The sequence below is a fragment of the Hippoglossus hippoglossus genome, chromosome 24 (genome assembly GCF_009819705.1).
Source record: "Hippoglossus hippoglossus isolate fHipHip1 chromosome 24, fHipHip1.pri, whole genome shotgun sequence".
Lineage (NCBI taxonomy): Eukaryota > Metazoa > Chordata > Actinopteri > Pleuronectiformes > Pleuronectidae > Hippoglossus > Hippoglossus hippoglossus.
This window is the reverse complement of record NC_047174.1, coordinates 4,801,527-4,822,285: the sequence shown is the minus strand read 5'-3', so window position 1 is coordinate 4,822,285 and position 20,759 is coordinate 4,801,527. Positions and strand designations below refer to the sequence as shown.

Below are 20,759 nucleotides of genomic sequence, written 5' to 3'. Positions count from 1 at the left end.
CTCGTTTCTTCTTTATCTAAAAGGCAAAGTATATGATATTTTGTCTCTTTTCCGTGTAACCTGCGTGTAACCAAAGTAAAACGGGTACAAAGTGGCTGTTAAATACTCAAACACATATAATATTCGGAGCAGAACGTAACATGAGGTGACGATGAAGCTGCGGCTGAATGGAGCAGAAATCAGAAACTTGAAGTTTGGCCGTTCTTTTACAAAACGTCATCGTGACGAGACGCCAGAAATCAGCCGCTGAAAGATGCAGTTATTCGAAAGCTGTGGAGGCATCTTGCATGGGGAGAAGGGGGAGACGTCTACAGGACAAAAGGAGTACTGCAGCTGAAACGGACATGAGGCATCGAGTCCAGGATGCGAGGAGGGGTGGGGGGGAGAGGGGGGGCAGTCGTGGTGAAACGCTTAACATTTAAATGGAGCCCAAACATACAGGGGCCCCGCTGGCACTCAAAAAAGCTGTACAATAAGCATGAAGGGTAAAAAGGAGGGACGTCGCCTCCTCCTCCGCTGCTGCTGCTCCTCCTCCTGTTTCCCTTTGTTTACCAACACTGGACAAGGAGCCGGTTTCTCTTCTGCCGTTTGTGGGGATGGATGTAACAGAAACGGCCACCACACACACAGAGAGAGAGGGGGGTGGAGCCAGGACGAAGAATCAAAGACGAGGGAAGTGACGAGATGTTCTCTCGCTCTTCTCCACCTCCTCCTCATCTCTCTCTCGTTTAGGACGACTCGATGAACTCCAGCGCCAGGTCGTAGCTGAACCGGTACTGTTCCTGGAAATCAACACAGACGCACTGGACTCAATGTTTGAATGGTCACATGATCACAGACAGATCGCTCAAGAGTTCATTTTTATAACTTTTATAGATGAAAATAAAAGAAAGTAGACATAAGTAGTTATATATTGTTTCTAAGGTTTCTATTGTTCTATCCCTGACAAAGTCTGACATGACGATGTATATAAATAAATTCAGATATTATCAATAGTCAGTCATTCAGGTCCCTCTCCCTCTCTCTCTATCCGTGTCTCCAACTCACCGGAGTGTCCACCATGTTGGGTTTGCTGTTCCTCAGCGTCTTCACGGAGTGGAAGACGTCCACCACGCTCTGCCTCTTCGCCATCTCACACACGATGCTGCTGGCACAGAACACTCCGCTACGCCCGCCTCCGTTTCTACGCACAGAGAAAAACGGCTTTTTAGAAATACACCCCTTGCTACATGGAGAAAGAAGGTGTATATATATATATATATCTGGTGTTTACTCACAGGCAGTGCACGATGGTTCTTCCCTCCCCCTCCTCTCCCTCGCGCTGCCACTGGTCCACCTGCAGGATCAGTTTCAGGAAGGAGCGCTTGGAGGCGGGGACTTCTCTGTGCCCCGCCCACCCCAGGTACTGGAACTGACGGACCATCAGGTAGCCTTCCTGAGGCTGCAGAGGCAAAATCACATTCAGAGGAGCTGACACATCTCAACCTTACTCCAGAATTCACATCCAAACTAAGAAGTTTGGCGTTATATTCAATATTTAGCATAATAACTTTATATATCGACCACATGAGAGCAGGAAAATGGCGACAGTGTAAATCTACGAACCCTGGTGAGGTTGCAGACTCTGAAGAGGCGACTGATGATGTCACAGTCCATGGAGCAGGACATACATTCCACCTGGACGGGGCCGTAGCGCAGCATGCCCTCCTCTGGCCAGTACTGAGGGCAACCCTGGGAACAGAGCATCTTAAAAGTCAGCTTCGGAGAAAATAAGAATAAACAGCAACATGTCTTTTATTTAAAATGATAAGACATTGGTGTGGCGAGTTACCTGAGCCAGGTCGATCTCGTTCAGCATCACCAGACTGGTACATCCATAGTCGTAAACCAGACGCCAAAAGTCTTTGACGGTGTTGGGCAGAGGATGCTGGGTAACGATGAACGCAGCCGGCTGCCGGTAGCTCTGCGGGAATCAGACAGAGAAACTCAAATCAGCTCCTTTATTCTTCTCTTAAATCCAGAATTAGTTAGTTTTACAACTAAGCTGAATATTCTTTAAATGCCTTTACTTGTTACATCTCTCATACATTCACACACACAACAGGGAGGAGTGACACAGTTTGTGGAACACGACACAGCGAGCATTCTTCTAACACAGGGGGATGTTTGGTCACATGATCATGCAGTGGGCCTATCGGATGTGAGGGGGAGGAGCATGCATTACAAATACACGTCTACATCTACTGGGGTCAGTTACCTTCTCGTTCCGTCAGTTCAAGTCGGTCAAAGTCCAAAGTAAAACGTGTAAAAGTGAAAAATCCACCCACGGGTTTAAAGTTTCTGTCGACGTGATGAACTGACTGAACTGAAGGTCCGACTCCTCCTGAATGAACATGTGCAGCCAGATATGTGACATGGGTGTGAATCACGGGGGGGGGGGGGGTGTACATGAGGGGAGTCTGATGTGAGGGTCGGGGGGGGTCGGGTACAGTAACATGAACCTGGTGGTGGAACGACACTGAAGCCATGAAACAAATCCAGTATTGGAGATTTGACACATAATCGCATTACCTGGAACTCTTCTGACAGCTTGGTTAGAGAGAGGCCAAAGGTAAGTTTGACTTCGCTAGACTCAAAACGTTTTGCAGCATTTTGCAGTATTTTTTGTTTTCGTCCTCCAACGTCTTTGTTGGAGAGAAGCCAGGTCTCATTCCACAACATGCATTTATTACACGTCTTATTTCAAAACATTAGTATGAAACTGACCCGCCCGCCCGCACTGACTTCTCCTCCCTCTCCAATGCATATTTCTCAATAAAAAACAGAACGGCTAATCAACGTTAACTTCTGATTATCACTGACAATAACCTGCCAATCCGATATTTAAGGTGAGATAGCAGGTCACTGTCAGTGATAATCACAAGTTGATATTTCTCCCCACGGTACAAAGGCAACACGTCGAGACAGAACCAGCTGTTTCAATGTTTGGGTGGCGGCCAGAGAAGCTAATGGTCTTTTCAGAACCTGGATTTGTCTCTAGCCTTCTGCTGCAAAAAACCACAGACACAGCATCACACAAACAGGGAGGGGATTCTGTGTGTGTGTGTGTGTGTGTGTGTGGTGTGTGTGTTACATGAACATGTGTTTTTCTTCATCAGTTTAACCTCTTTAAAGTCTGTATCATTTTCAACAAATGTGTGACTGTAGTTTGGGACCACAGACATTATACGTTCATTTCTTTATAATTTCTTTCACATTTCATTGCTCGAATATCACCCAGTGACCCACGAAATGAAAATGTCCCAAACCACTCTTCCTCTATGTGTTGAAAATAACACGACCTTGCTTTGTGTGCACGTGAGCGTGTGGGAGACTTACATCCATGAGCGCGGCGTTGATGTAGTTGCTGCTTTCTCCATCTATCGTGATGAGGAAGGGGAGGCATCTGTCGGGGGGAAGGCCGTCCATGAAGCGGTTCTTGTCTTGGTTTCTAGGCAACAACGCAATGCTGCAGTCTTCAGGCTGCGGCTGCGGAGTCACCGAGTTCAGGGTCTGGACAAAAAGAGGTGGACGGACAAAGAGACATAATCACACATGAGTGGTGGGGATGTGAGAAAGTACATTTACTTAGCTACTGTACATTTTTCATACATCTGTACTGTACTTAAGTAGATTTATGTTCGAGTACTTATCACTTATACTGCATATATCAACATTTTTACAATGGTTTCAAAGGTGAGTCCCAAGAAGACGAGCACATGTTCTTAGATTATGTTAGAGAATTAGTGTCGATAGAACTTCTGTGCTGCAGCTGCACAGATGAGCCTTCATGAGTTGTTTGAGTTGTTTTGACTGATGCTTGTGGGATGAAGCTGGAGGATAAAGACACTGAACACTGGATTTAGACGTTCTGAAGATATTATTGTTTGCAGAACACACTGAGCAGCAGAGAAGTGGATTGTGCTGCAGGAGCAGCTCCAGAAGTTTCTATTGACATTTGGATGTTTGTTTTGTGCTGTGAAATTCAGCTCTACTGACATACTCACCTTTTACTGTTTCAAACACAGAGCAGCTGAATGTGCAAAAATAGATTTGTGTCACTTCAATGTCTGAGAACAGAGATTATGATCCGATCTTACCTGGAACTCGTCCTTTATATGTGACGAGTTGGTCTGGGAGTCGATGCGGATCAGCTCATAAAAAGCAGCTTTGAACTCGCACACTGGGATGGCTGTTTCTCCACATAGACACGCCTCTAGTATGGCATCATGGATGAATATGTACTGCTCCTGGAGACAGGTAATTCAAAACACAATGTCAAATCATCCACACAAACATTACACTTAGATATTGGCAAACAATAAAACACACACATCCTGTGACAAGGTGGGAAACACAGACAGCTGTGATACCACGTGGAAGTGAGCAGGCAGACGCTGTGAGTGAGAGGTGGCTGATGGGAGATGGAGTCATGAACGAGGTGAGATGACGACTGTGAAAGTTTGAGTTATTTCACTTATGAGTCAGTCTGTGTGGGAAATTGTCATTTTAGGTTTTTCCAAGCTGTGGGTGTGAATGTTCTTGAGGCATTCATTTATTATTAAAATGTACTGACAATAGTTAAATTATTATTATTATCATTATTAATATGTCAATAATAATTCATTATTTAAAAATGTTTTTGTTATACAGCGTGAACAATAAAAACTGTCCATGAAAAAATGAAAGGAGCTACTCATTAAATTGTTCTATATAAATTGTTGTCGCCATAGAAACAACTGATACAGAGTTTTAAACCACAACCGTTACAAAAATCAAGAAGTCTTTTAACTAAAGAAATAATGATTTATCATGATAAAAATCACTTTATATGAAAATGATTATTATCTAACATGTTTCAGCCCTAAAGTCCTATTTGCTGAAACTATGGGAAATGGAGCAGTCACGGTGTAATTCTTGATCCAACCACTGGATGCTGCCAAAGTAACACATTTTCAAATCCCTGCAAAAAGCAACTTGATGAGTGACGATGATTTTTTTCACCTTTGTCCGGGTCAGAACAACATTGTGTGGTTTTCTGTGGAGGGATGGTGTGTTTATGAAATGGGCGCGGTGTCACCTCAGCCTGCACCATGCAGAGGGCCGGGCCTCACAGTGAGAATACTCTTAAGATGGACATGTGGATGGAGGATGGGTAATGCAGTCACCTCAGTCTGTACCATGTTGATCCTCCTGGAGCGAAGAGCCTTCACACAGTTGTAGATGTCGACCACGCCCTCTCTCTCCGCCATGTCCAACATGATGTCAATGACTATGAAGCAGCCGGTCCGCCCTGCTCCAGCACTGCAGACAGAGGGAGAGGGAGGTTTTAAATTGATCTGTGTACGTGTATTTATAAAAGTAATGGTAATATTAATCGTACAGAACGTGGTATTGTACAGTGTGTTCATACCTGCAGTGGACCACAATCGGACCAGCAGATGGTGGGTTGGAGATTTTAACCCTGCGGATGAAGGAAAGTAGTCCCGTGGCGTGATATGGAACTCCGTGATCAGGCCAGCCTGTGAAGTGGAACTGCTTGACTTCACGGACCTCATTGAACCCACGCTGAATAAACACAAAATACATTTTAAGGTTAAGTTCCGAATGATCGATCACAACACAGCTCAGAATTTTGAAGAACTGTAAATTACACTCGAAGACAGTTTATCACATGATGCAAAACGTAAACTAGCAGAAAACCACTCACCCTCTCCAGTGTAAACGTGCGAACCACGTATTCAGCAAGAGGCTCAACCTCCACAAACGTCACCTTGAAGTCTCCGTACACCTCGGCATCATCTGGCCAATACTTATAGCACTTGACCTGTTAAAAAGAGAGAATGCAGGATTAAGTATTTAATCAAATTCAGTGTAATTATCATAATAAAACATGTTCTTGTCTGACTGATATATAGACATGCGACATCTTAAAGCATGATGGGAGTGTGCACAACTTACCCTTCCAACCTCCACCAGATTGGTCACCATGACGATGCAGGCGGACTGCTCCTGCCACACCATCCTCCAGAAGTCGTACACGGTCTCATGAACAGGACCTGCACACAGATACACACACATATATATATTCAGCACTTTCTATGACTTGCACCCTGTGTGTGGCAGCATGGGTTCGAGCGTGTTGTAGTATTTCACCTTGAGTAGCGATGTAGTGACTTGGCCTCTGGTAGCCCTGAAAACACAGCACAACCAAAAACAACTCAATATGCATCAAAAATAGATATTTAACATCTGCAGTGCAAGATTTTATCTGTCAAAATGAATCTTGCTTTCACCTCAGACGAGAGAGAGACATTACGAAGCATCTCCAAGATGTTTGACGTAAAGTTAAGAGTATATAGTTTTATTCAAAACTGCATTAGGAGAGTTGGTCGTTTCCAGGAGGTGCGATTTGACTTTTGCACTTTTACTTTTATGCTGCAAAATAATTATGATCCAGAATCTACCGATGATCTGCATCGCTACCTGTCACCTTCCTAACAGCAAAGAGCAATGACAACCACTGAGCGGGTTTTCCTGAGGGTAATAAGGCAAAAATGGCGACTAAGCAAAAGCAACGTTTACAGCTCACAGTGAGGAGTAAGAAACGCTGGTGAGAGGTCGAGATGTGGAGGAACAGTTCATGCAGCCGAGGCCCCAGCAACTCAAAACGTACATTCACCGTGTCGCGATGCACGTGAAGGTGAGAGTGCATGGAGGGATGTGTAAAAAAAAACAAGCGCGGCATGAATGCAAAGAATCCTCAGTGATACTTACATCCCTGTACAGCCAAATCTACAGCCCAAGCCACAGGCAGAAAGAACGAGTGGAGGAAAGAAAGGAGGAAAGGAAGGAAGGAAGGAAGGAAAGAAAGAAAGCACAACAATGTCAGTGAGTGTCAATCAGAAAAAAAAAGCTGCATTGATGTAATGGGAGTTTGATCAGGCCATGCAGAAAATAAAACATGATCTCTAGAATGAGAATGAATATAAAGGGCACATCCGGACGTCAGGTCACCACCTCACTAAACACTACTGGTGCAGATTAGATCTATTTCCAGTACAGTCCAAGTTTAGTCCCAGTCGATATTGACTGGATACATAGTGGTGCCCTGTCTATTCATTCTGATTCTAGCTCAATGTGAGCAGCACCATGCCTGCACCAGCTATAATGGAAGTTCATGATACCATAGAAGAGCATGCGATAAGCATAACAGCATAAAAAAAAAGCACAACGTGAAAGACCAACATGCAGATGAGTGTTGTGAAGGTGACAGTCAAGTGGAGGTGATGGAAGATGAAAGATGGAAGATGAAAGATGGAGAGATGGAGAGACGGGTTCGGATGATAAATGAACACATGATGAATAAAAAAAGTTTAGTAAAAGTTTAGTAAAAATGAATAGATGGACAGTCCAGTTAAAAGATGGATGCAGTAAACCCTTGAATCAGAAATGCACTTTAATGTGCTTTAATGCTGAGAGTTAGATGAGAAGATCCTTCCGACTCTCATGCTTATAGGTGAATTATGAAGCTACAGCCATTAGCCATTTATCTTAGCTTAACCTAAAGACTGGAAACAAGGAGGAACAGAAAATCCACCTACAATTAACCTAAATTTGAGTTCATGTAGTACTGGCTGTAGTTGACAGTTAACTGACCATCTGAAATCCAATCCTACTTAAAATAAAATCCCTTTCCAACTTTCAATTTCTTTAAAACTGTGCTTAATCCAAAATCATGAGTATCTACAAATCTACTGTTCATTTAATGTAAATCACATATGAAGTGGTTTAAATTGTCTGGACGGGTAAGAACCTATAACCTCAGGATGAAAGGGTGAGTGAATGGACTTGGGAGGAAGACAAGAAGGACACGTGCTGCATGGACGATGCGTGGGCTTGATGCGTAAATGGTGACGATGGGATGACTAGAAGACGCAATAAAGGTATAGAGGCCTGACATACGAGCGAGGGAGTGTGGTTTCGTTGGTTTCGTTGGGAGCCAATAGTAGCATTCGATGCGTTTCCACTTACATCGATGTAGTTGGCGTTGATGTAGTCGGAGGAGGGGTCGTCTTCGATGGGCTGAAGAATAACCCTCGAGTGGTCATCTACAGAAACACACGGGGGGGATGGAAGAGAGAGACAGTGAGAGAGGTGACGGCAGCGAATGAGTGGTTCCCCTTTTTTAAAATTTTCCCATAAAGCCCCTCTTGTTTTGGTTTTCTTTGCTTACATGCTATTATGTTCCCGTAGCGGTTCTTGGTGCGGTTCTGCTCCTTCTTGGCGACGTCCCAGGAGGCCGACTGGCCCTCGAAGAAGCTCTGTATCACCAACAACACACAAGAACATGGGAAGGAAAATTACACGTCATGGATCCTTAAACATACCCCCCCGCTGAGGGGGATAGAGGGGCTGGAAGGACGGTTCTGCTCTGGTGGCGCTTGACTGTTAATAAGGCAGAAAACAACCTCAATTAAAGGCAATTTAATCGTAACCTTCGTATATCATTTTAACATAAAGCATCAAAGTTAAATTACAAAACAATAAAAGCCTAATGTGTCGTACATCAGCTGCTCTGACACCGGAAACATCTGTGTCTGGGTTTGTACTTGAGATAATAACCAACCAGCCAATAACACTTCTGTTACTGCTCCAGGCTCTGGTGTAAAGAAAAGTCCTGATCATAATAATCTTACTTCATACTCCTCCTTAAAGCCGTAGCTGTCGGAGGTTTTCATCAGGTTGATGTGCTGCAGGAGGTCGGCCACTCTGATGGCCGGGTGGAGCTGCCCCGTCTGATAAGGAGACTCGGTGCCTTCACAGTGATACCGAGGAACATCCAGGAGCCGACTGTTCTCCGCTGCCGAGGCGCTGTGGTTCTCATCTACAAGAGGGGACGAGTTCAGGTTAAATGATTATTTACCAAAAGCTGATTTTCTCTCTTCCCCACATCAGTACAAACTTTTGTCTCTGACCTAAAACCATCAGAATATTCTGCATTTCCCCAAAACCAAACAAACGCGTTGTCAGTCTGTCTCTTTCCCTTTGTACTCACCTGTGATCGGAACTACAAGTCAAAGCAGCAGAAAAAGAAAAGAGGAAAAAGGGGTTTGTGAGGATTTAGTTAGCTCCAGGTTCAGTTTGACCACTTTACTCCAGCTACACAGAGTGCAAAGGTACATTTATGATGGAAAAAGACGGGAGAATGTCACAAAACAATGGAAAATGGGCAAACGCATGTAACCAGGGGCTTCACTACAGGACAGGAAAAGCCAGGGGGTCCCAAACTGAAAGGGGCCCCCAAGAACAGCTGATTATGTCATCTATGTTACCTTAAATGGGTCAGAAACATGGTCGGAAACAATCTCGCCACGTCGCTAACTTTCTGCCCAAAGCTTCGTGGTCATAGAGGTTTACTTGAAATCAAACCACAGATAATAGAACTATTTCTTATATTGTGCAGAAAGTTACAAATTGAATTATGAGTTCAGAGTTTGGACATAATGAACTTTGAGAAATGAGAAACAGTTTGAGAGTTAGAGGTAATTCAAGGGTCAAATTTCTTGCGCGATTTCCACCGTCTCTGTGCTGCGGGGAGGTAACGCGAGGTGACAGTGGAAATGTAAAGACTGACAGGTTGCATAATGGAGTAGCTCGGGGGTTGCAGCACAACCGACTGATTTCATCAACACCACAGTTCATTAACTGACACTGTTTGTTTAATCCAGCTGATGCTTTCCTCTGCTCCAAGGACACGGCAGCTCATTACGGATTGTTAAAGGTTTGTTAAGCCCTCATCAGGCCAATTAACGGTAAACTTGACCTGACACCGCCTCTTAATTCGCTACTTCCTGCTAGTCGCCCCCCCCCCCAGTGTGATGTGATTGGCCGGGACGGATTGTAACTGCAGCCTTCATTTTGTATTAGAAGCTATGAAACAGTTAATTAACACAGTTTGGTGGCGCGGTGGATTGCAGATGCCTCGAAGACACGTTGGAACTCCACATCGCGCCGCAGCGTCGACACCAGAGTGAACGACAGATAAACACATTGCAGTCGAGCCGGAGACATATCCCAACTTGGCAAAAACCTACAGGTTTCACGGTTCAGATATTCAGACTGGGGCAACAAAACAAGCCCGGGGACTGACACAGATGGCTCGCACTCAGGCAGACGTCTCGATCCAGCGCATTGGAAATTTAAAAAAAAAACTAAGACGCAGAGCTGCAGGCACAAAGTTGTTCGCTGTCACTTGATGTCACAGATTTTAATCGGCGGCGCCAACGTGAAAATTTGTCCTCCTCCTTTCAAGCGTCAGTTGCTGTCGTTATTTGGGACAGGAGATGATGGCGTGCCTTAAAACAACGCAGCGCTGTGGAGATAATGAGGTCTCTAAGGGAGAATGGTGGTGATTACTGTGAATATCAATAACGCTCGGTAGGAGACAGAATCCATGGATGGAGTTGGGAGTGATTGAACCCCGGCAAACCACAGGACGACAGATGAAGTGCTTGGCTGCTGGAGGTTTTGTACTGGCCATGTTTTACACAGACAAGTTGGCAGTGGGAGGCAGAAAAGAACTAGATAAAAGACGAACACACAGTTTAGCTTCCCCTTAGATATCCGAATCCATTGCACTTATTTCCTTTGAGACAAGTCTTAGAAAGTTGCTGTGTTTCCATTTAATTTGTGGTAATACTGCAGTGAACTTACTTAAACACTTAGTACTTTTAATTGTAGATTAAATACAACGTACAGATACTTCAAACGAGCCAAACTATCCACCTGCACAGGCATAGATGTGGAAGCACGGGGTCACGACAGGATGTAATGGAGGCTTTGACCACGTCCGACAGCCACAGTGGGACTTATGTAATGACGCACAGGGACACACAGGACAGGGGCTACAAGCGCGGGGGGGGGCTTCATGACACTGATGGGTGATCGCTACAGGGCGTTTCTGGTGATGAATGGGATTTGTCCAACCATGCTAGAGGTCTCACCTAACACAGCAGTAGGAACCAGAGGGTCGTTGGGCACTGTAGAAGGAAACATGGTGAGGAGACGCTTTCAATTTCAGCAGAACTCAAACACAGAGGAGGACCAGAAAGTGTGTGTGGTGGTGGTGGTGGGGGGGGGGGGGGGGGGGGGGGGGGGGGGGGGGGGGGGGGGGGGGGGGGGTGGGGGGCATTTAGTGCTTCCCACAGAACCAGGGGAGGAATGTGTCACTAGATATTCTCCAATACACATCTTATACCTTTATTGACAAAACCATCCACAATCTTCGCTCTGTGGTCCGGTAAAGCCATGAATTCTCATGCAATCATTTCATTTCTTTGCAGATGATGCACTATTCTCTCGTTCACATATCAGACCAGAATATTCACCCTTTCTACAATTCAGGTGCCACAGGTGCCACTTATAAGGTTAAAGATAAATAACAGCGTTGCTTATGAACCTACATCTGTTGTTGTAGTTGTGCGAGTCCATGAACGTGACGGCCATCGGGTCTTCTCCGTGCAGAGTGCTCTGGTCGGCGTAGCTGCGATCCATGGCGTTCACCATGTGCGTCATTTCCTGCCGCGTGGTTCCGATGGCGTCCTTACGTTTTTTGGCCAGTTTCCTGTCGGGGGGGCAGAGACGGACACAGTCAGGCATCTCACAGACAGAAACACAAACATCAGCCAGCCTGCAGAACACAGCCTTACTGGGTAAATGTTCAGATCTTCATGTATAGTGCGATATTGAAATCTTTATGTCTTTTTTTTTTGGTAACAGTAGCTTAGCTGGGGGCTGCAGGCTTCTGATTCAAGATGCAGAGTTTAGAGAAGAAGAAGGGAAGGGAGAAGAGAAGAAGAGAGGAAGAGATCAAGCAAGGAAAGTAGAGGAGAGGCTTGTTTATAAATGGCAGCATTAAACAGGCTATAGGAACAAAGGGAAAACAGCATCTAGGGAAGTGACTTAAAACCTACGGTCAAGAAGCAAAGGGAAAACCTGTTATCAACCTTGGAGCTATAGATGAGCTGTCAGAGGAATTCCACCTTAACACTAATTTTATATGAAATCAATTTCTAGTCGTCTGAAACTCTTAATCTTTTAAATTTCACAAGGTGTCTGTGTTATCTGAATCAAAACTTCATATCAAAGCAAATATAAAATATAAGACACAAAAATGGGAAAATAAAATATTTGGTTTTCATCTGACAGCTAAGATAGAAAAAAATCCCATTAAAACAACAGCGGGGGGGGGGGGGGGGGGGGGGGGGACTATTCTCTATAAAAACCATTTGTAAAACCATTTACCAACCAAAGTACCACAGTTAGCATCATATGAGCTGGAGCATGTGAGGTCTTGTCAGTCCAGCGTTTTAAAAGAGCAGGATACTGGTTTTTAATGAAATACACATTTTAGGGATGCCTAATTTAAAAAAAAAAAAAAGTTAAACTTGCATTTTTCTTCAAAGAAGTTGTTTTTTACAAGCAACTGAAACTTTGTCTCTATCATTTCGCCTGTTGAAGAAAAATAACAGCTTAAAATCTAAAAGGTGTCCTTTTCAGTTTTAACTCCCAGGAAAAGCAACCGCAGACGACTTAATGTCTCGAACATGAGAGCATGCAGGAGCACGATGGACCCAGAGCCATAGATATACATCAGTGACGACAACATCTCTACTGGTGAACTGATGTTTTTCATGTTGTGCTCGAGAAAAAGTTAGCGTCTCACTTGAATTGCAATTTGAGTCCAAACGCGAATTTTGAAAATAAAATCTTGACAGCTGGGAAACAAAATGGCTGCAGCTAATGAACGGAAGCAGAGGATGGATAAAAAAAACAAAAAATTTGATTTTCGGTCGTTGCCAAACTGATACAATATACGGCTCTGACTTCTTCCCACACAGAATGCATGCTGTGTGGGTTTGTTGTGTATTTTTTTTACCTCTTGACCCCAAAATACACCAACTCCACCTCCAAGACCGCACACACACACACAGACACACACTCTCAGCAGAAAACATAGATTGAACCACTGGCCACGTGTAGCTGTTTGTGTTATTGGTCGTCTCACAGAAAACATGAAAAGAGTCGAGAAGGAGAGTTTGAATTATGCACCACCGTTTGCTGTCAACTGTACAAACTGTAGAGGACGGAGACAAAGAAACAGATATAAAGAATGGATGTGACCAGAACTAGGGGGGGGGGGGGGGGGATATCATTAATAATTCATTATTAATAGTAACTGACATTAACTTAAGGGGTTTTCAAACTAGCTACAAGATATAAAAACGGATTAGATGAATCAATAAAAATGACTTTATATGTGTGGCATTGCTTCTTTTGCTTCATTAATTATCTCTATTTTCATGTTAATGAACAGTTCTCCACCTCTTTTTAAAGTCAGTGCAGGTTTTGTGGATCTATTTTGGTCACAGAGAGACAGAGAAGAGCAGGAAGTCCCCAAAACACAAGAAGAACCGAACTCAGAGCTACCGACACAACACCAGACACCGTGAGTCCCAACATGGAGGAGCCGCCTGGTTTCCACCGACAGTGAGAGACGCACTGTGCACGTGTAGCAGAGTTTTACCATGATACCTGTGACTTGATGGGCGGATGGATGATCACATGACTACATGCACACAAAGAGCTACAAGTCACAAGTGCAGCATTCTTTTTTCAAATAACACGCAAAAGGCCCGTGTCGTCCCACTCTGGCCTGCTTGGGTCTGGTTTGTGGCCAACTTTGGCCTTCATGAGCCTGCTTCAGAGCAACTTTGGAGCATGTAGAGGACACCGGGGCCTGAGGCCAATTCACTGTCAGTTCAGTCCCTTTGGTGAAAGATGACATTTCATCAGCTAGTGAGTCAACATTGGTTTGTTTCATGGGATTTTTATGACGGTTAAAACATCATCATTCGCGTTCCAAAACCATTCTGGATGTTTTAAGGGTATAGTATAAAATGTGTTTATATAAAAGTGTTGAACTGACTGACATGAAAGTGAATTGACCCCCGCCCTGGTGAGGCATCAATGAGGATGGCTTTGGCTGGTTGGTCAGAGCTGAAAATGTGTTTTGTCTTGAAAAAAGTATACTGCATCTTTAAAAGAATAACAACAACTAGCCACTAAGAGTTCGCCCAATAAGGTACCAGCGGCTGGGTGAGCTGATTGTTTGTTTACTTACAGGTAATAAGAGTATGAATAGTAGGTCCTCCTGGGGGTTGTGAGCCAATCAGAAAGCAAAGAATGAGACACAAGGGTCATGAATATGCAAATAAGGACAATACTTGTCCTGTCCCAACCAGCAACAACAGAAACAGAAGAAAACACCTTTCGATTGCTACAACTTGAGGGTCATGCAAGGGGTTGTTGTAATTACTACGGGCCCTATTTCTTTAGTAATAATGAAAACTCAAATTTAATACTGAATAAATACTATAAAACAAGCTAAAAGTATTACTACAATAACAACAAACTATCAGGATTAACCTCTCAACATGCTTCCTCTCCTTTTCGGGTGTTATATTTAAAGTATTCATGCAATATTTTCAAATCTGCTTCCTCAAACCTAATTACAGATTTAGCCCCGATCAGCCAATCACTCTCGCTGACCCCTAACATTTGGTCAAAGCTGAAAACAGAGCTGTCGGAGCTGTAACAGCACGCGGCTCGCTTCCTGTAAAGCAAGCATGATGTCATAGTGATGTCATCATGTCCCACTATTTTAAAGATGCAGTATTGTTCAAAGTTGTAAAGGTTCAATGACGATGACGATTGATCTCCCCAGAAACCTTCGTGGAAAAGAGAGAACGACTGAACAGCTTCACTTCGTCCTCATGAGGGTGACGTGAAAATCAGAAATGCGTTCATTACATTTTATGAGTGCTCTACTGCTACATCACAATTTTGTCATAAATCAATCTAGAAATGTCTGAATGAACTTAATGTGGCTGAAAACAAACTCAAAATGGGACCAGAAAGTTTCAAGAACTTGTTTTAAGTTACTCGAAGGTCATTTTCTGTCCCATTCACTTGTTATTTCATCTGGAAACATCTGTTATATGTTGATGAATGTTTGCTGCAGCACAATCAAATATATCCTCGTAAATTACACAAAAAAAAGAACTAAAAACAAAATAAATGTATAGAAACATACTTGGAAATATTACATTTCAAACAGTAATGCTCTTTTTTAAGTTAGTAGATAGATCAACCTGTCAAAAATCAACTTTAGTGAGAACTTCCCTCAGGCTCAGGTAAATGATTGTGGTGTGAGCTTCTTTCACTTTGGTTGAGAACAACAACAGACACTGAACTCGGTTCCTTCAGGCGTTGCATTAAATTACACAACAGTGACATACTGAAAATGCATTATCTCTCAATTTGGACCAATTAGTAATTAGCAATTAGGCCTCATATCAAAAGGCCTAAAAATCCTCTAGGGACAGATAATGTTCAGTCAAACAGGTTATCAGGCCACTGAGCGCAAACTGTGGATCAAACACAGGCGATAATATGTCTCGTACTTCAAATACTGGACGGCTTCCTCAATAAATACAGTATTTATAAGCTACACTTTAAGCTCAGGGCCTCACTTTAAGATAGACAATTACACTTTGACACGAGAGCTGCGTGAGCCGGATCACATGAATTCATTACGAGCATTAGAAGGAAAATACGCACGTCAGGAGCTGCAGGAGCGGATAAGTGCAGTGACCAGAGTTCAGTTCTGACTGTGATTTAAAGTCTAATTGTTTTTTGGTTTGCTGAGTGAGATTGGGATTGGTGGTTGAGAGAGAGTTCTCCTGGTTGTTCTCTAAAACATCTGGAAATACTATTCAAACCAAATCCTGTAATCTAGAGTTTCCTGAAAGAGACATCTTCCTAATTGACCATGATTAATATTGAAGTTTTTTATAATGTCCAATTTACAGAGTGGCCAAATAAGCATTTCACCTTGTTTTTATTTAACTTTACTCTGTACAATTACTTTTCATAATAATATGAAATAAAAAAGACTTGACATGAATGTATCTGTTGAATTAAATTGCTGATTAGTCTAATTTTAATGAGGCACTTAGTTTCCCTTGACAACAGCTTTTTAATTAATGGTCACAAGAAGAGCGCCGTGTTAAGGGATAGTTAATTACTGCAAACAAACACACTTAAGTTGTAAATGTGTTTGTGCACAAATTCAACCTAATCTGACCGTTCAACCTAATGGTTGACACTGAAAACTCTCTCTGTTTTCTTACCAAGCCAATAATCCAGAAAATTGGGTGTGGACATTTGAATTTTGCTGATATTTTCCTACTGTATTCTAACCATAGACTGTATATAAGATTCTAACATGGATGTACGTAAACTGTGAAATAAGACATAACATGTGGGTCTGTGTGTCTGAGGCCGACCCAGCAGCACTGAGGTGGTTCACGAATAATGCTGCTCTCATGTAAACAGCTTCTGGAGACACCAAACAACTGCTGGGGCTTCGTGGACAAACACTAGTGAAATCCTTTTATTGTAGAAACAGGACATTTACTCTAATCTTCACCTTCTTAATACTTTCTGAGAAACATTCTGATAAAACACAGAAATAACAGCAGGTTGTTTTCACACTATTGTCTTGTGCTTTGCTGAAAAAAGGACCTGTGTGATTCAGCTTCTGTGTGGTGCTCGTGCTGTGATTCTGTCCAGCCACCACATGGGGGAGCTCTGAACCAAGTGAACACAACAGAGGCCAAAAAACGTTCCAGTGACACCAGAACCGACTCCGACACCTCGAGATGCTTCTGAGATGAAGAACGAGGAGACACTGATGTTTCTAAATATTCTCTCAGCATTAATGTTCACTTATTTCTTTCTTTTCCATTTCTCTGAACAAGGCTTAATTATACCTGCACTTTATTACACTGAATGAGAGAGAACTGCTAAAACCATGTCTGTGTGCTCCACTGGCTTCAAATAATCACTTCTATGTTTCTATCGGACGTTTTTATGTCTTTGTTTCCATAATCCGTTAGTCTGGTGAAGTTACTTGACATCTTCTGCTTCAGGATTGATTTCACCAGCTGCTCTGACTAGTTGTTTAGTCTCGTTTGTTTCATAAGCTGTAGTGTACACGAAATAAAAAGAAAAAACCTCAGATCTAAATCACACGACAGCGAAGCAGCAGTTCCTGATTTAGAAAATATATTTCTGCGTGGATCTGGTGGAAGATAAAAACCTTCAGCCTTTGCGACATGCAGTGATGAGACCCGGTTCTGAGGGGAGATCAACGTTAATGGTGGATGGATGGAAGATGGCGTTACTACATCAAATACTGGACCAACACACAACAAGAGAAATGGATTCAGGTGCACGCCGGTGTCCACGTGTTCTTGCATCTGCATGCGTGTCGGTGTGCACGTGGAGCACTGTTCACAGTGAACTTCGTCAACTCCTCCTTAGGTCACGTATGATGTTCATATCACTCACCTCTTCTTGACCAATAGGATGGCTACCAACACCAGCAGAATAAAGACGAGAACCCCCGCACTGATCCCAGCGATCTTTACCACCCGGTCCGTCTGTTTCGCCGGGTCGGGGATGACTTCTGGCTCCTCGGTAGCACCTAGGTAGGGACAGTAAGAAAAACATCAAGTCTGAGCCTCTAACGTACCATCATCAAACTGCCAGAAGTTTACATTTTGTATTATTACGAGCAGATAAAATAATTAAAATCGTAAAACCTCATCAAATGAAAACATCCATGAACTACAATGGCACTCGGTGAAGCTCATACCACCACCAAGGCCAAACAGTCCAATTAAACTCAATCAAAATGTACCAAGTTTCACACACTCATAAATATCAGTCCCTTAAATCAACATCCATGCATTATTCCCAGGGAAATCAGTGAGAATGATGAAAAACACCCAATCTAACAATGTTAAAAGAAAACGTATTCCTGGATCCGCCCCCTGATCCAGATCCACACCAAAGGTAATGGGTTTTTCCCGGAAACAATACAACATCCTCCGACCAAGTTTCATGGAAATCGGGTAAAAAATACCACATCCATAAACAAATCTATCAAGTATTAAGTATTTAACCTAAAAGCATATTAGTGTAATAAACTGAAAGAAAATCTAATTGAAAGAAAAATCAAACAAACATTTGAAATGACTTTATGATACAAGAAGAAAAAAGTGAAACTGTTTCTAATCACACAAACCTTCTGTCTCAGTTCAAATAAAAACCAAACCCATCAGTAAAATAAACTTTCCAGGAGCCCTGAAGCTGCAGCTCAGTAAACCGTCTCCACATTTCTGAATTTTCCCTCACGTGGCACAGTCAGTGAGCCAATAACACAAATAATGTCAGATCTTGGCTCTATTCTGAAGTATTTACACAACCCGGCGTCACCTCCGGCTGGCACCTGGCAAACACTGCCACCTGAGCGACAGGCCTCAGGGACGATATCTCCCTGAAGACGTCTTTAACAGAATGCCCTCACATCGGGAAAAGTGGTGAGCGCGATATGGAGCAAGTCCTGATGAGCCATTTAATCAGGGAGGTTTAATCCGGCCTGTGCTGGAGATCAGGTAAATATCAAGACTCTAGATATTCAGTGTAAAGGTAAACGTCACGATGCAAATAAAGTGAGGGGGTTTGTTTGAGCAGCTTGTTTGACTCATAGATTGAAATACTGACATTAACAGTTAATTTTGGTTGTACTGAACCAGTGAACTCTGCACACCTACTCCTCCTCCTCCTCCTCCTCCTCCCAGCTGCAGACACACTAACAAAATAACACAAGACAATGTGTATAAGCATAAAGAAATGTTCATATTTGATTGTGTGTCTGGTACTTCGTCTTCTCAGTGCATTTCAGGCGTCATGCACTCATTTGAAAATGTGATTTAACCTTGTGTATAACATGAACTCAAACTCGTTTCTGTTCCTGATTCAATTCAGCGAGTTGACTCAACTCTCTAAATTTTGGGAAATTATTTTTTCCAGGCAGACTGAGGTTAAAGCCTGTTGATCATAGACAGAGAGCGAGCGAGAGCGAGAGAGCATCTGTTTTCATGCTTCTGAGCTCTACTTAGTGATCTGATCTCATAACGCCAGAGCAGTTCATACTGCGACGTAAGAACATTATCATGCATTATGATAATCCAACACAAAGACGTGCACAAAACTCAACATAATGCAATACGTCTATCAAATAATAATCCACTTCTAAAAGCTGAATAGCAACAAGATAAAAAATAATCTGCCTCTTTCTCTTTATATCTCTCAATATTTGTGACCTTAACATATTGTGGAGTTATAACGTTTTTCTGGCACTAAAGTCTTTGGCATGTGCTCGTCCACAGTTATTACGCAACAATATTCCCCCAGCACACAGTGTAGGTTTGAGATTGATGGATGAGGTATGAGCAGAAATGTCAGGTGAAAAAAAATTGCTTTTATAAGATAATTATTCTGTATTTTTCTTTCTGTTCCGCTCTGAATAGTTTATATTCACAAAATGATGTTTTTCATTAAATTCCTCCTTTGTTTGTATATTTCATGGTCACAATACAAAATAAACTAACTCAAAATAAATCCGTATCAATTTATATGCATGAGTTTGTGAAAAAATATTATAAAAAAATATCTTAACAATATTGGCCTCAAAAATCAAATATCTTGGTAAATTTATCTTGAATATTTAGTCACCAACGAATAATAGTTGTACATTAAACAAAGTTACAAAAATCTGGTTTGCTTAATGGAGCAAATTTGCATAACACTTGCTGTTTTAAACATATTTTATAACTGACCAAGAAACCTTTGGTATGTAAAAGGGACGAGACAAAATATAACAAAAAAAGGAAAAACAAACTTCACAGGGTTCTGAGTCTGACCTCATAATGTCGGCGGTAGCTCTTAATGTCTGCAAAAATTATCCAGGTCAGTACACTAACAATCATAACAACAAGTAACACACCGCCACACACACACACACACACACACACACACACCGACAAAAAACACCCTGAGGCAGCAATGACAATACACAATACCCCAGATGACCTAATAGGACCATCATCACTTAATCCTCCATCCCGGACGCACGGTTGAGCGCACACACACAGACACACACACACACACACACACACACACACACACACACACAGGGACATAAAAAAAAGAAGGGACAGTCGTCCGACCTCTCTGTCCATTAGAGCGTCTTTCTCCCAGTTATTAAAAAAAAATCTAGAATCCTCTCTAAAGTCTTTGAGCTTCACTCAGACGCCCTCAGGCCACAGAGACCAGAGACCAGAGACCAGAGACTTGTCTCTTTCTGGCAGATTTTGGGTGAAGAAACCACCTGTTCCAGTAACTGCTTCTCTATGGTCAGGCCCCTGATGTCAGATGGTAGTGATGATGATGACGCTACTCTCAGCCGGTTTTAACCCAAATAACTTGCTTTGTTGATTAATCAATTTCTTGACTGATAAAAATGAATTGGCTCTTTTATAATTTATTATAATTTTCTAGCCAATAAAACATGGGGATTACTCAGTTTCATATTATATATAGTTTCTATATTTTTGTGTATTGATGCAACCATTTTCAATACCTATTATAAAATGATTGGCGGTTAAATTGATCCTGAAAATAATCAATAGTTGCAGCCTAAGTTGACAAAGCGACAGACATTACTGTTGTGTTCTACATTACGA

General features: G+C 42.5%; 1 protein-coding gene across 24 annotated transcripts in view; it reads right to left on the bottom strand.

Annotated features, from left to right (window-relative positions):
• Positions 1-236: 236 nt before the first annotated feature.
• The window catches only part of ptprk (protein tyrosine phosphatase receptor type K), a 95,334-nt gene continuing 74,811 nt past the window's right edge, over positions 237-20,759 (bottom strand). Inside the window, exons 21-42 of one of the 24 annotated variants that reach the window (XM_034579666.1) lie at positions 17,518-17,653; positions 14,225-14,254; positions 11,505-11,665; positions 11,046-11,081; positions 9,098-9,109; positions 8,739-8,926; positions 8,276-8,375; positions 8,005-8,150; positions 6,817-6,834; positions 6,196-6,232; positions 6,001-6,098; positions 5,750-5,866; positions 5,453-5,607; positions 5,208-5,343; positions 4,140-4,289; positions 3,379-3,552; positions 2,572-2,589; positions 1,832-1,963; positions 1,606-1,731; positions 1,278-1,441; positions 1,048-1,183; positions 238-782 (exon numbers count right to left, since the gene is read on the bottom strand). In XM_034579666.1, the coding sequence (XP_034435557.1) occupies positions 729-782; positions 1,048-1,183; positions 1,278-1,441; positions 1,606-1,731; positions 1,832-1,963; positions 2,572-2,589; positions 3,379-3,552; positions 4,140-4,289; positions 5,208-5,343; positions 5,453-5,607; positions 5,750-5,866; positions 6,001-6,098; positions 6,196-6,232; positions 6,817-6,834; positions 8,005-8,150; positions 8,276-8,375; positions 8,739-8,926; positions 9,098-9,109; positions 11,046-11,081; positions 11,505-11,665; positions 14,225-14,254; positions 17,518-17,653 (2,324 nt within the window). In that variant the 3' untranslated portion in view covers positions 238-728. Of the gene's footprint in view, positions 783-1,047; positions 1,184-1,277; positions 1,442-1,605; positions 1,732-1,831; positions 1,964-2,571; positions 2,590-3,378; positions 3,553-4,139; positions 4,290-5,207; positions 5,344-5,452; positions 5,608-5,749; positions 5,867-6,000; positions 6,099-6,195; positions 6,233-6,816; positions 6,835-8,004; positions 8,151-8,275; positions 8,376-8,738; positions 8,927-9,097; positions 9,110-11,045; positions 11,082-11,504; positions 11,666-14,224; positions 14,255-17,517; positions 17,654-20,759 lie in introns of all 24 variants that reach the window. The other 23 variants (XM_034579669.1, XM_034579677.1, XM_034579667.1 and 20 more) reach the window with 23 other exon arrangements.